The sequence below is a fragment of the Entelurus aequoreus genome, linkage group LG05 (assembly GCF_033978785.1).
Source record: "Entelurus aequoreus isolate RoL-2023_Sb linkage group LG05, RoL_Eaeq_v1.1, whole genome shotgun sequence".
Lineage (NCBI taxonomy): Eukaryota > Metazoa > Chordata > Actinopteri > Syngnathiformes > Syngnathidae > Entelurus > Entelurus aequoreus.
The window spans coordinates 72,140,838-72,156,786 of record NC_084735.1 but is presented as its reverse complement, the minus strand read 5'-3'; the positions used below and the strand labels follow the sequence as shown (position 1 = coordinate 72,156,786).

Genomic DNA, 15,949 nt, shown 5'->3' with positions numbered 1-15,949 from the left:
TCTGACAATAACTGCATTTGTGTCCAACTGTGGGGCTTTTTTTAAGTTTACTAAAATTATGCAAGCGAGTAATAACTTCTGATTAATCATGAAAAATTAATCCAAATTCAAACCAGTGATTAATCTGATTTATCATTTGACAGCACTACTATTAGTAATAATATACTGTACTCTATTTATAGTGCCTATTCATAAAACAATAATAATGGGATAAAATAAGAATAATGATGGTGATAGTAATAACACCTACTCAGTGGCCTAGTGGTTAGAGTGAACACACCTAAACTGTTCAAACCCCGGCCGGGTCATACCAAAGACTATAAAAATGGGACCCATTACCTCCCTGCTTGGCACTCAGCATCAAGGGTTGGAATTGGGGGTTAAATCACCAAAAATGATTCCCGGGCGCGGCTACGCTGCTGCCCACTGCTCCCCTCACCTCCCAGGGGGTGATAAAGGGGATGGGTCAAATGCAGAGGACAAATTTCACCACACCTAGTGTGTGTGTGACAATCATTGGTACTTTAACTATAACTTTAATATAAAAAACAAGAACATTTAATACATTTAGGTGAAATATTCAATATAATAATATTAGATATTATTAATAATAGTCTTTAAGGACATTTCAAAGCTAACATTAAAACTGCAGTATCCATCCATCCATTTTCTACCGCTTGTCCCCCTCGGGGTTAAAACCACAGTATAAAATATAAAATTACCAGGCCGACAATGATAAAATACATACATATACATATATATATATATATATATATATATATATATATATATATATATATATATATATATATATATATATATATATATATATATATATATATATATATATATATATAATTTAAAAAATAAAATAAAATAGAAAACCTGGCTTGAAGGCATGTGTTGTACATAACTTGGAGTATTTATTTCATGCTTTACAAGTGCTTAACATGGCCACCAAGATGACATGAGAATTCCTCCCAAACGCGCCCCAGGATGTTGCAATCCATGATTGTGTTGATTGCTCCTGTTATTCGATCTTTCATGTTATGGAGGTCTTCCAGGACTCTTTCCTTTACACAAGCACCCAGTCTCTTTAAACTGTTTAACCCACCGTCAAATGCTTTCACGATAGGGTGGATAAATGCCAAATTATGTTTTAAAATCACGCTGCACTGTGACAATGGCATTTGTTTTTGCAAACTTAAGCACACAAAACGCCTGCTGTTGAGGAGTTTCCATTTTGAGGGTAAACAAACACGTGGTCTTCCTACAATTGAACCGCGCCGAAAGGATTACATGACCACAATGGTGAAATTGTAACACAATAAAACTTGGATAACTCCTGTATCAAATGACCATTGATTCAGTCTGTTACAGTGCTTAAGAACTTAATGAATGCGTGACGATTTTGGCGTATTATTTTTGAATCACACTTTTGTTATATTATGAAAAATATTTAAAGAAAAAAGGCATGGTAAAACAACTGAATGGGGTCAATTTTCAATCTGTAATTTAGTTTTTTAACTCTTTATTTGTAAAACGCTATACGTATTCCATATGTTTTTGAAAATTAGTAAGACTAATAGGGATATTAGTATCTTTTTCTTATTCTATAAAGAACATACAGCCTTATATCAACCATTTTATTAGACAGCATCATTGCAATTGCAGTTTTTGGATTAAAAAACAGATTGCCTAAGTATTTTCAGCTCTTCCCCTGGCAGAATGATTCCATCTGAAACCAACAGTTTTGTGTGTGGTTTATAGGACACATCAGGATATCAGACCTGGGCCTGGCCGTACACGTACCAGAGGGCCAGACCATCAAGGGCCGTGTGGGAACGGTAGGATACATGGGTAAGACGCATTAAATCCACCTCTAATGGACAAATGGTGGTCGCCTGGTATCTAAACGGTTTTATTGGTCTTCTCTCGCAGCTCCGGAAGTGGTGAAAAACGAATCTTACACCTTCAGCCCCGACTGGTGGGCGCTGGGTTGCCTGGTGTACGAGATGATAGAGGGCCAGTCGCCCTTCCAGCAGAGGAAGAAAAAGATCAAGCGTGAGGAAGTAGAGCGGCTGGTGAAGGAGGTGGAGGAAGAATATTCCAGCAAGTTCTCAGAGGAGGCCAAGTCACTCTGTAAAGCAGTGAGTGAATACTACTCAATAACTTCCTTCCATTGGCTCTAGAATGACAGGTTTTTCTTCCAGCTGTTAGCTAAGGACCCCAGCGTGAGAGTGGGCTGCCAGGGAGGCGGCCCTTCAGAGGTCAAAGCACATCCCATCTTTCGCTCCATTAATTTCAATAGGCTGGAAGCAGGCATGTTGCAAGCACCTTTCATTCCTGATGTAAGTCCTACAGAGATAGCCATTCACTGAATAAAAACACACCTAAACTGTGTATTGTTTTGGCTTGGTGATGTGTATGTGCAGCCACAGGCCATTTACTGCAAAGACGTGCTGGACATCGAGCAGTTCTCCACCGTTAAAGGCGTGGAGCTTGAGCCAAAAGACGAGTCCTTCTACAGCAAAGTGTCCACAGGCAGCGTTTCAATTCCCTGGCAGAACGAGGTATGGTCAGACATTTTTATCAGTATGCCTGAAACATTTTTAACTGTGACGACTGTTCATTTTTGTCCCGCAGATGATAGAGACGGAATGTTTTGCCCAGCTCAATGTTTTTTACCCGGATGGGACGATACCACCTGACCTGGATTGGCGAGGGCAACCGTCTCCGCCACCCAAACAGGGGCTGCTGCAGCGGCTGTTTGGCAGACAGGTTAGTTGAGTATATGTGGTATGACAATATTATCAACATGGCAGACAGAAAGTAGTACTTTCATTGCGATTATTCATTATTATGATTCAGTATTTCATTATAACTATATAATATTGTATATATGTACCGTATTTTTCGGATTATAAATCGCTCCGGAGTATACGTCGCACCGGCCGAAAATGCATAATAAAGAAGGAAAAAAACATATATACGTCGCACTCGAGTATAAGTCGCATTTTTGGGGGAAATTTATTTGATAAAATCCAACACCAAGAATAGACATTTGAAAGGCAATTTAAAATAAATAAACAATAGTGAACAACAGGCTGAATAAGTGTACGTTATATGAGGCATAAATAACCAACTGAGAATGTGCCTGGTGTGTTAACGTAACATATTATGGTAAGAGTCATTCAAATAACTATAACATATAGAACATGCTATACGTTTACCAAACAATCTGTCACTCCTGATCGCTAAATCCCATGAAATCTTCTTCCTCGTTGTCGCTCCTGGTATGCGCCGCTAGCGTCCTTTCTTTCTGCTGCTCGATCGCCGTTTTCTGCTGCATATTTCACTACGTCCAGCTTGTAATCTGCAGTATATGATTTCCTTTTCGGTGCCATTTTTGTTCAGCCCTTCTCAGTTTTTTTTTTAAATGATCCATTTTAATAGCATCCGATGACCCACAATGCACTTCTGCCATGACCCTCCCCCGCCGAATTCTTCTTGGTTGACGTGTGTGTGAGACGATTGCTGACATTTGCTTCGTCTCTTCCGTGAATTAGATCAATAATATTATTTGATATTTTACGGTAATGTGTTTATAATTTCACACATAAGTCGCTCCGGAGTATATGTCGCACCCACGGCCAAACTATAAAAAAAACTGCGACTTATAATCCGAAAAATACGGTATATATATTTTTTATTAATTTTATTTATTAGTTATTTATATTTATGATACAAAATTGGTGACCTGCTTCAATCTAGGACAACGATTACCAAACAGTGGTACCACTAGTGGTATAAAAAGTGGTACAAAATACCAGAGCCGAATTAGGTTAAGTTAGGCATTAATTACATTTTAAATGGCCATTGTGTTAATATACATTGACATATTGACAAAAAAATTACAGATCTAAAATAGCTTTTAATACTATCATTATATTGTGATAATGCATGTTGACACATTCTAGCTGTGTCCCGTAAATTTGACAGCGACAAGTGAATGAACACGTCCTCAACGCAATGTAGCGTCCTCACTAATGGCTATCGTCCCTCCACGGTGCAAATCTACTTCTAAATCAGCAATCCTCGCTTGCATGGCGGAAAATAAACTATGTGTCTTACAAGTATCATCAGAATTAGAATCTTCAGTAGAGGACAAGGAATATCCACACATGCTACACTACACACCGTAGGACAGGATTATTCAAATACATAATGAAGAGGGCCGTAGTTTTAAGAGTCCAAGGGGTCAGGGGCCAGACATCAAAATTTGATGTCTTTAGAAAGTGCCTCCACTGGTTATATTCCTTTGAGACTATGTGTACTTATATACAAACTAAACACATCAGCTATCACATTACACCGTCAATAAATGAATTATTTTGCCCTTGCTGCTCGTTTCCAGCGTGTGCAGCTAGACAGATAGTTAATAAACAGAAGGTAAGTTTTTAGTTTTTGATGATTGACGTTCCTTCTTTTGAATTAGTTTTCTTCCTCATTTTTGTTTCTTTGTACGTCTTCCTTTATTTAGGTTTGTTTTTGATTGATTGATTGAAATTTTTATTACTAGATTGCCCAGTGAAGTACATATTCCGTACAATTAACCACTAAATGGTAACACCCGAATAAGTTTTTCAACTTGTTTAAGTCGGGCGGGGTCCACTTAAATTGATTCATGATACAGATATATGCTATCTTCATAATACAGTCATCATACAAGATAATCATCAGAGTATATACATTGAATTATTTACATTATTTACAATCCGGGGTGTGGGATATGGAGGGTGGTGGGGGGATTTAGGTTTGGTTGGTATCAACACTTCAGTCATCAACAATTGCATCATCAGAGAAATGGACATTGAAACAGTGTAGGACTGACTTGGTAGGATATGTACAGCAAGTAGTGGACACAGAGAGAGAGATCAGAAAGTATACGAAAAAGTGTCTACATTTGATTATTTACATTTGATTATTTACAATCCGAAGAGGTATGATGTGGAAGGGAGGGTGTTAGTTAGGGTTGAAGTTGCCTGGAGTTGTTCAGTGTTGTAACACTGGAAAATGTAAACATTACAAAAATATAACGTTCATTGTGTATTTTACATAAATATTGTCCATTGTGTATGTTACATAAATTAAATAGAAGGTTTAGTTTTAATACGCACAGCAAACATTGCACACATGTAATTTAACACAATTAAACCTAAGGTGTAGCTTTATCGCCCTCTGCTGGTCAAATTCAGCGCTACATGTATTTAAATCAGTTTTGATCGCCAGAGTTAAACAGCCAAAAACAACACGACTACGAATACAAAAGACATCGCAAAGTCAGCAATTTCAATATATTCATACTTTGTTGTCCAGTCGCTGTTAAAAGATTTTAGTGATTTATTTAGATTTTTTTAGGGTTTATAGTGCCATCTTCTTCTACTCACCTACTGCTGCTTCATTGTGACACCTATGCTTTGCTGTTGTCCCCTGCGGGCTGGTGGGATACTGCACACATGTGCAACCCTGTTTTGAATGGTTTTATCAAGCCTACTTGGGTGATGTTCGGCGGGCCAAATTAAAATCTTTGGCGGCCCGCCAGTTGAATAGGCCTACCGTAGGATGATATAATAACCGCTAACCACAAGCTAGAGCTCTTGAATGTAAACAAAAGTGGGCGGATCGATACAAGTATCAACAGTAAGGATAACAAGTATAGTATCAGTCAATACTACAGTAGTTCAATTTTAAAAAATTGTTATCGTCATTTTTGGTAGTTTTTTGCAGGAAATAAGTCCCTGAACACAGGATGGCTTTAAGGGCAAAAACCAAATGATTTAAATCAGAGCCAATAATAGGAAATAATTTAAATATTTAATTGATATTGTTACACTGCCATACTGTCTTTTTGTCTGATAATAATTTCCATTTAAAAATTCATTCAATGATCTTAAAAATGTTAAATATCTGTATCAGTTGTAACTACTTGGTATTGTATACCAACATTTGTAGTATCACAAAAAAAGAATGTAAGGTAACTAAAAAAACAGAATAATACGTGCTTAAAGTACGGTAACCAGATATTAACATTAAATTAGCAAGTACATTTATAGTAGTTTTGACAAAATAATACAACCAGAAATGACACAATATGTTGAGTTGAGTTGAGTTTGTGTTTATTTCGAACATGCAAGCATACAACATAATATAACACAATTTCCAGTTTCTCTATTCAACATGTTCGAAAAAGAGTAGGAAGAAGCATGGCTTATTTAATCCTACCCCTTTTCCTTTACATAGCAGTTGCTAAAACTTTTCACTCCTTGTTCTCAATTTATTCACATTATACTCCATAAGTAATAACAATAAAAATAAATAAATAAATAATAATTAGTGAAGTAAGTTATTTTTCATATGTTGAGGTAAGTAAGATTATCTACAAAATGAATGGATGGATTAAATAATTTCAGAATGTTTATCATGGTTCTTCTTCTTTGTACTTTGTAAACACTAAGTTTGAAGAGTTTCTTGAAGCGGGTTATATTAGTACATTGTTTGATTTCTTTGCTTAATCCATTCCATAGTTTAATTCCACATACTGATATACTGAAGGTCTTAAGTGTTGTACGTGCGTACAAATGTTTTATTTTACATTTTTCTCTAAGATTATATTTACCGCCAAATTAGGAGCTTTTGTAACCCGTTTTGAAATAGTTTCATTATCATTTACACACCAAATGAAATATCATGATATCTATTGTTATCGCAGGAGGCTGCAATATATATCACGCTATCGCCCATCCCTACTTACAATAGGGTTAAGGGTGGTATAAACCAAACCAAATGAGCGGCAAACCATTTGAGCGGCAAAATTGTCAACTAATTTTTAGAGACAATCGGGGAAAAATTGTAGAAAAATTCTGTTTTTATTTTTCATAGCTCTAAGACCTAAGAAGCTAAATAGTGAATGTCAAGCCATGTTGTACTAATGCTAGACTGATTGTCTCTCTGTTGCCCTTTAGGACTGCTGTGGCAATTGCAGTGACAGTGACGAGGAGCCAACCAGGCTGTGACACGCATCACATTCCATTCGTTTACAACTTTTTGCACATTTATATAGATAGTCGATCTCTAAATGTCAGAATGTATTTTCAGCATAGCCATAATGTTTTAATGTTATTTAAAAAAAAAAAAATTGTAAAATATCAGCTGGGATCCTTTTGCAGGCTCCAACTGGAATATTGGCTGGCCTTCTGTAAAAGTGCCTGGCTTGAGGGCACAACGACAGCGCTTCCTGAGTGAGAGCGGAGCCTTCCCCATTTGGTCCAGGGAATAAAACTAGAGACTGTTTTTGAACCGCGACTCCTTCACTTCCCTCCGCTGTGACCAACTTAGTTTTGGCTATTTTATTTCTTCTAATTAACACTTCTTAAGTGTGTAATGAAGTCGTCTGCAGATGTTTTTGTATACATCTATAAAAAAATCAACATGGAGAGAATCCTTGCTGTCAGATACAAGAGGATGCAACTGTACAGAATGTGTCTATTTAGCCTACTTTGCTAAAGTTTTTGGTTGAAAATATGTACTCATTGGACTGTGAGAAGGAAGATATTAGCGCCTCAACAGTGTGACTTGCAAATGTTTTCAGGAGCCAAAAGCACATTCCTTTTTGAAGAAACTGTCAAAAACACCTGAAAGAAATACTATATGTACTTATCTATAAATTATGTTTGTAATCGCTGAAAAGACACAAATCATCACAATAAATTTAGTTTTTAGATATAAAGTCGATTTTTATTGGATACAAATTTGTAATATGACAAAAATAAAGTCAAGTTTTTAGGAGACAAAAACATTGGTTATATTCTTAAAATATTCTGGTAGTGTTACGCCAAATATTATCTCACAATTTTACGTGAAAAAATATTGTGATAATAAGAATTAATGTGTAATAACATCATTGGGATAAAAAAAAATTATCGTTTTTTTGTTTGTTTTGTTTTTTAATAAAATCCTGTGTAAAATGACCAAAATAAAGTGAAAATGTTTAAAATATAATATAATATTTAAAATATAACAAATAAAGTATATTTTTTTACAAGAGAAATAACATGTAATATTTTATATTTCGAGGATTTATTTATTTATAATGCTCCAAAAGTACGATTAATTTTCAAATTTTATTTATGATGCTGCAAAAATCTACTTGAAATAGAAGAAACAAGAGAGAAGAGAACAAAAGACACAAGGGAAATCCCGATTATTTTTTACCTAATATTTTGATTTTTAGCGTGAAAAAACTGGGGGGTTTTCCCCTTCATTGATTGATTGATTGATTGAGACCTTTATTAGTAGATTGCACAGTACAGTACATATTCCGTACAATTGACCACTAAATAGTAACACCCGAATAAGTTTTTCAACTTGTTTAAGTCGGGGTCCACTTAAATCAATTCATGGTAATTGACATCAATTATGTCATCAAAATTGACATTACCTTCATGATATTAAACTTCTAACTCTCGGGTTCACATTTTGTTCTTATTACAGTATTTTCGTACAAATGCCATTTTTGTTCTTGCTATTTCAACTATTTTGTCACAATTCTTAGTATTTTTTGTTCTTTTCAGTGTACTGTGCTTGCCATGCATTGCTGTCTGGTCATACAGTAATGCAGCCTCTAGAGGGCGTCAGTGTGTCAAACATCTCTATGCAGTGTGACAACTGTCATGTGTCTCAGGGCCACATTGTCACTCAATGATAACATTGAAAAGTGAAAACACAGTTTATTAGCTATACAATGTTTGAGGTTTGACTCATACGGGGAACGTCTACACAGAGTAAAATGGCTTCTTTAATGACGACGGCCTTGATTTTAAGCTGTTGAATTTAAATACCTCTGAACATATTATTGTGACGAGTTGGGAATGTGAACGTCCAATTAACTGTGAAGTTACTGTATGTTCTATCTGTTTTTATTAGACAAAACAGACGTGAAATTCAGAGGAACAAGACACCAAAGCCTTAAAACACTATAAAACTGCATTGAAATGTTACATATTGTTCGATAGTGCCCCTACTTACCTTTTATTCAATATTTTGTTACCGCAACGTCTATTTTAATGTTGAACAACACATTTGGTCTGCTTGAACCACCATGTCAAATTGAGCTGAACGCAAAATTTTTGCTGCTAAATGTAAGCTATTCATCGAGCGTAGTACTGCAGGGTTCCCTATTAGATCTCCTTTCGTTTGCTATATGTTTCCATTAGTTTAGTTTAGTTTAGTCTTTATTTGAAGGGACAATGTACAGAAACATTAAGCTCAAAGACAGATATGTTCTGTACCAGATTATAGCTAAATAGCTAATTTCCATCTGGCTAACTAAATTAAAGGGATACAAAAATCATGCAATAAAATTATGACAATAAAATCATACACAAGTATTAAGAAAAAAGTCATAAAATGCCCTTTCATGGACACATACTTAATATACAATACAACCACACCTCATTTACATCATCACACAAAGACAATACATACTTTTGTTCACATCTGTCATCATTTGTAAAAACAACCATGATTTTAACAGACACACCTCACAATTTACAATAAAAATGCTCTCATGGATAAATATAATACACATTTGGTTGATGTGTCAAACATAATGCCCATCTTAGTGACCGTGTGAGCAACTTTGATTGCTCCAAAGCCACTTTTTAACTTCAATTGTGAATGAAGAGTAATCTGTTAGACTTTTCAAGTTTGTTGTGAGGTCGTTCCATTCCTTTATGGCTTTATATGAAAAGGCTGATTGTGCAAAAGAGGTTTTACATCTGGGTACGCTACACTGCCCCCTGGTGGAGGCTCGTGTGTTTCTAGTTGTCACAGCAGATGTAAACTGGACAAAGTGCTTAAGTGGCGCTGGTGCAGTGTTATTTAAGATTCGATGGGCCATTTGTATTGATGCTAATCTTTGAATGTTAGCTAAATTTAACAATCTATATTTTTGGAGAACTAAACAATGATGGTGGTGTTGTGGTTTTCGGTCAAGGATTTTGAGGGATTGTTTGTGCAAAGTTTCCAATGGCCTCAGTGTCATTTTGCTTGCCTGCGACCAACATGTTATACAATAATAAAAACGAGACATAATCATTGCATTAAAATAAGTTTGAGCTGCCTCCAGTGTTAATGAATTCCTGATACATTTGAACGTTTTTATGTTGTATTTAAGACTCTGGCACATCTATTTGATATGTTTTTTAAAGCCAAGTGTTGGCTCTAAAATGACACCCAGGTAACGATATTCACTAACATTTTGTATTATTTCCTTATTAACCGTTATATTTGGAAAGGATGACATTTTATATTTGTTTACAAAATACATTGTTGCAGTTTTCTTAATGTTTAATGTAAGACAAGAGTCATGTAGCCATCTTGCCACCTTCTCCATGGCTGCTGTACGTTTTCTGGCAACCGTTTCAGCGTCCTTTCCCCAAGTATAAATAACCGTGTCATCTGCATACATCTGGATATTTACATCCTCACATACAGATGGCAGGTCGTTTATATACATGGAGAAAAGAAGAGGGCCGATATTAGAGCCTTGTGGCAGGCCAATATCAGTAGCAGTGATACTGGATGTTGTGTTATCAATACGGACACATTGGGTCCGACCAGATAGATATGACATAATCCAGGCCAGAGTATCTGTCGACAGTTTAAAAGATGTTAATTTTGTAAGTAACGTGGGGTGACTGACTGTATCGAATGCCTTGCGGAGGTCTAAGAATATTGCTCCAACTACACCTCCATTATCAAGGTTTTGTTTGATTGTTTCTAATAGAAGGCAACATGCAGTTTCGGTCGAGTGATTTGCCCGAAACCCAAACTGCATGGGATGTAGGAGGTCTTCATAGTCCAAATGTTCTGTGAGTTGCTCAACGATCACTTTTTCTATTGCTTTGGATATAACGGGGAGAAGGCTAATTGGTCTGTAATTGTTGATGTCTTCTTTATTTCCTGCTTTATGGATTGGGATGATAGTGGCAGTTTTCAACGTGGTAGGGAAAGTGTTTTCTGTTATTGATTTATTTATCAATGTTGTTATAGGAGCAGTAAGACTATCTTTATACGTTTTTAGGAAGAAAGTGTCCAGACCGTATATATCTCTAGATCGTGAGTTTGATAATGCAGAGAGGATTTTGTTTACCTTTGTTTCATTCGTTAATTCTAAACTTAGTCCATCCTGAATAAATGGCAATTTTTTGCACTGATTTTGAGGGAATTTTTTATTCAGGGTTTGTACAGACTGGATGAAATGTTCATTAAAATGATTACTTATGTCCAGACTGTCTGTGATAGTAGTGCCATTGATATTTAATGTTATAGTGTTGTTTCTTGTTTGCTCTCTTCCAGTGAGTGTGTCAATGGTTTTCCATAACTGTCTAATGTTCCCTTTTGCAGCTTTGATTAATTCTAAGTGAAAGTCAGCCCTAGACTTCCGCATAAGCATTGTAACTTTGTTCCTCAAACTTTTAAAAATCAAACGATCCGTATTTAGACCTGTTTTAATTGCTCTTTTGAGAGCTGAGTCCCGATTTTTCCTAAGAATCCAAATTGTTTCATTAATCCAAGGTATTTTTATTTTAGCACTTTTCTTTCTGGGTTTTGTTTTAGTGTATTTACAGATAATCTCTTTGATTTTTGTCATTAGGTCATCACAGGCATGTTCGGTGCTTGTCCAATTTATGTCACTCCATGGGACAGTTTTAAGTTCATTCTCTAGTAAGTGTTGGTCTTTTTTAGGGATATAGGGCAAGCACTTTTGTGTACCTTTTTGGCTGTGATACCTAAATCTTGACAACTTCCGTGTTATCAATGTGAGGTTATGATCTGATAAGCCTGTTAGTAAATTGTACGTTTTTTTAATGCGATCAGGTTTATTAGTAAATACCAAATCCAGCAAGGTTCGGGAGGAATATGTAATTCTAGTAGGGCTGCTTATCATTTGTGTCATGTAGAAGCCGTTTATAATGTCCTTAAGTTTCTTTCTACGCGATTTATTTAACCAGTCCAGATTAAAGTCCCCCATAACGATCAATTCTTTCGTACTGTGCTGTTTGAGGATGTCTGAAAATGAACTGAGAAAAATGTCTTTACCTGTGGGCGGTCGGTATGCTACAATTACCTTGAAAGTAAATCATCCACTGTTGACCTGATTTAAGTTCAACAAGTTTGCAGCTTTGGATCCATACATGACAAACATTTAAAATGGTTAGTTGAGACCAAGAAGTGTTCTTTAGGGCCTTAATAATTACCAGGTTTTATCCACATGCCAAGAAACCACAAAAGGAAGGCAAGAAATGGCGTTGAAGGAATAAAAATAATCTTGACTAATATTCATTCTGGCAAAAACATGCTCTAAAGTTGACTTTTCACTCCCACATCCAAAGATGCCTTTTGTGGTGTTTGGGAAGGTACCTCGATTTATAAACAATGCATAGCAACAACTTTCCATTCCCTGAACGGAATAGACTACAAACTGAAAGATTGTGACTCTGGAGGATTTTTCAATAAGACAACGTTTTAATCAGGACTTGCTGTAGTTTGTTTCAATGTACTGCTGAGTTGAATACTGGAATCACCTAAGACAGGGGTGTCAAACTCATTTTAGCTCAGGGGCCACGTGCAGGAAAATCTGATCCCACGCGGGCCGGATGAGTAAAATCATGGCATAATAACGTAAAAGTACAACTATGACACATTCAGATTGTTTTCTTTGTTTTACTTTGGCCCAAAATAGAACAAGCACATTCTGAAAATGTACATATATCACAAATAATCCTCTTGACAAAAAACTTCAAGTAAGTTGAAAAATCTGAGGAAAAATTGGTGCAGTTTCAAAAACACCATGAAAAACACAATGAACTTAGACTTAAAGGCCTACTGAAATGAAATGTTTTTATTTAAACAGGGATAGCAGATCCATTCTATGTGTCATACTTGATCATTTCGCGATATTGCCATATTTTTGCTGAAAGGATTTAGTAGAGAACAACGACGATAAAGGTCGCAACTTTTGGTCGCTGATAAAAAAAAGCCTTGCCTATACCGGAAGTAGCGTGACGTCACCGGAGGAAGGACTCCTCACATTTTCCCATTGTTTTCAATGCAGCGAGAGAGATTCGGAACGAGAAAGCGACGATTACCCCATTAATTTGAGCGAGGATGAAAGATTTGTGGATGAGGAAAATGAGAGTGAAGGACTACAGTGCAGTGCAGGACGTATTTTTTTTCGCTCTGACCGTAACTTAGATACAAGGGTTCATTGGATTCCACACTTTCTCCTTTTTCTATTGTGGATCACGGATTTGTATTTTAAACCACCTCGGATACTATATCCTCTTGAAAATGAGAGTCAAGAAAGCAAAATGGACATTCACAGTGACTTTTATCTCCACGACAATACATCGGCAAAGCTCTTTAGCTACTGAGCTAACCTGATAGCATTGGGCTCAAATGCAGATAGAAACAAAATAAATAAACCCCTGACTGGAAGGATAGACAGAAGATCAACAATACTATTAAACCATGGACCTGTAAATACACGGTTAATAATTCCCAGCTTGGCGAAGCTTAACAATGCTGTTGCTAACAACACCATTGAAGCTAACTTAGCAACGGGACCTCACAGAGCTATGATAAAAACATTAGCGCTCCACCTACGCCAGCCCTCATCTGCTCATCAACACCCGTGCTCACCTGCGTTCCAGCGATCGACGGAAGGACGAGGGACTTCACCTGATCATCCGTGCGGTTGGCGGCTAGTGTCGGCTAGCGCGTCTGCTATCCAAGTCAAAGTCCTCCTGGTTGTGTTGCTACAGCCAGCCGCTAATACACCGATCCCACCTACAACTTTCTTCTTTGCAGTCTTCATTGTTCATTAAACAAATTGCAAAAGATTTACCAACACAGATGTCCAGAATACTGTGGAATTTTGAGATGAAAACAGAGCTTTTTTGTATTGATTCAATGGGGTACCAATACTTCCGTTCTCTCCGTGACATCACGCGCATACGTCATCATATATAGACGTTTTCAACCGGAAGTTTAGCGGGAAATTTAAAATTGCACTTTATAAGTTAACCCGGCCGTATTGGCATGTGTTGCAATGTTAAGATTTCATCATTGATATATAAACTATCAGACTGCGTGGTCGGTAGTAGTGGGTTTCAGTAGGCCTTTAATCTCAGTGGATCTACAAAACCATTAAACTCTAAATTACAGCCCATCTAGGATTGAACAAATAACAAAATAAAGCATAAATAAAAACTGTTCCATGTATCAACTACCTCATTTGTCATGTCCACATATTAATTATGTGCTAACTCAACAAACCATACAAACTGAGGTAGAAACTATTCAAGAGGGTTGAGTTACTCCCTGATCACTGTGTATTGATAGAAAAGTAAAAGCTGTGCAATGTGTGAACAATTTTAACAAACCAAAAATAAAAGCTTAAAACACTGACAGTATTGTAGTAAATCACACACTGTTCACTTTATTTAAATTTACACAGAAAATCATTTTCACAGAACTATATCAATGTACAGCATCTCATGCGTTTTTTTAAGTGGGGTTACCAATTGTTTTGTTTTTTACTCCTGTTTGTTTCACGTTGAGTCGATGGGGAGGAGTTGCAGCCCCGCTTTACCGTGTACCTCTTGCTGGGTATACTTGCTCACCAACTATTTGCTTGCCTAACAGAATAGCTATTGCGGCATCCAGTGGACACATTTAGAACAGCAGTTTCTTTCATTTAAAAATGCAGCTCAATTTTACACTTAGCAAACTCATCTCGCGGGCCGGATTGAACCTGTTCACGGGCCTGATACGGCCGGCGGGCCGCATGTTTGACATCCCTGACCTAAGATAACTCAAAGTTCGGACTTTTGTCATTTTCGAGGCAGAGATTACACTTTTAGCTCGTCAGCTACGTTATCTAAACAGACTTCCTGTTCTTCTTCCTACACATTCCTGTGACTTTTTAGAAGGTGAAAGGTAGGTATGTGTCTTGTTTTTATCCTGTGGCACTGCTACTATGTGGACTGTGGTTCATTTTTCTTAATACTGATGATGCTCTATGATGGGCTTCATGATATTTTGAAGTTCTTCTAAAAATGAAGTCACCTGCAAACACTTGATTAGTGGTAATGTACAGTATGATTTTGTACAAGAAGAATAAACAGTGCTAAGTAGAAAGATATACATGACTTTAGTGAACATTGTGGAAATACAAAAACAATGCCCAAATACAGCATTTTTAGCTTGAAGGCCATGTTTGTGGAATACATTTAATTAGGAAAATTGCTCAATTTTGCATACAGTTTTCTACAAATTGTGTGAAAATGTTGATTAGTGACATGTGGACTCTTTCTGGTCTGAGACTTTAAATAGCGTTGTCAAAAGGTCACCAGGAAATCCTCGGCCCTGATGCAAACTGCTTGTTTCATGCAAAGCTACTCTATTTGTATTGGCACTACTAAACCACAGTACCAGTGACTAATGTTCATTTCCAAAGTTCCATTATCATGATTTTCTCCTTCTCAGCTCGTCACCTGACGACGAAATTCATGATTCATGGGTGTGATTACACCTTGTCGTGCCACAAAAGAAACCGCTCCGAATTTGAGCATCCTGTGCTTCGGAGGGACATATAATGGCTGCGGATCATTTTAAGTCGGGATGAGTGGTCCTGCCGGGTTTCATCCCCACGGTTTATAATCACGAAGGAGCAAACGCAGGCGGGCGATCGAATTAACTGTAATTAGCCCAAGGATAGAAGTGCTCTGCTGAGATGTGTGCACATGACACAAGGAGGCTGCACTACATGCCTACACAATTTTTTTTTTTAATGCTGTACAGTATGGACGTAGGACGCTTG

At 36.8% G+C, this 15,949-nt stretch overlaps 1 protein-coding gene across 1 annotated transcript in view; it reads left to right on the top strand.

Moving 5' to 3' along the window:
• grk6 (G protein-coupled receptor kinase 6) overlaps positions 1-7,858 on the top strand; it is a 38,444-nt gene extending 30,586 nt beyond the window's left edge. Inside the window, exons 11-16 of the mRNA XM_062048856.1 lie at positions 1,771-1,860; positions 1,942-2,150; positions 2,214-2,351; positions 2,436-2,573; positions 2,647-2,781; positions 7,026-7,858. Of these exons, the coding sequence (XP_061904840.1) occupies positions 1,771-1,860; positions 1,942-2,150; positions 2,214-2,351; positions 2,436-2,573; positions 2,647-2,781; positions 7,026-7,076 (761 nt within the window). The 3' untranslated portion in view covers positions 7,077-7,858. The remainder of the gene's footprint in view (positions 1-1,770; positions 1,861-1,941; positions 2,151-2,213; positions 2,352-2,435; positions 2,574-2,646; positions 2,782-7,025) is intronic.
• Positions 7,859-15,949: the final 8,091 nt, after the last annotated feature.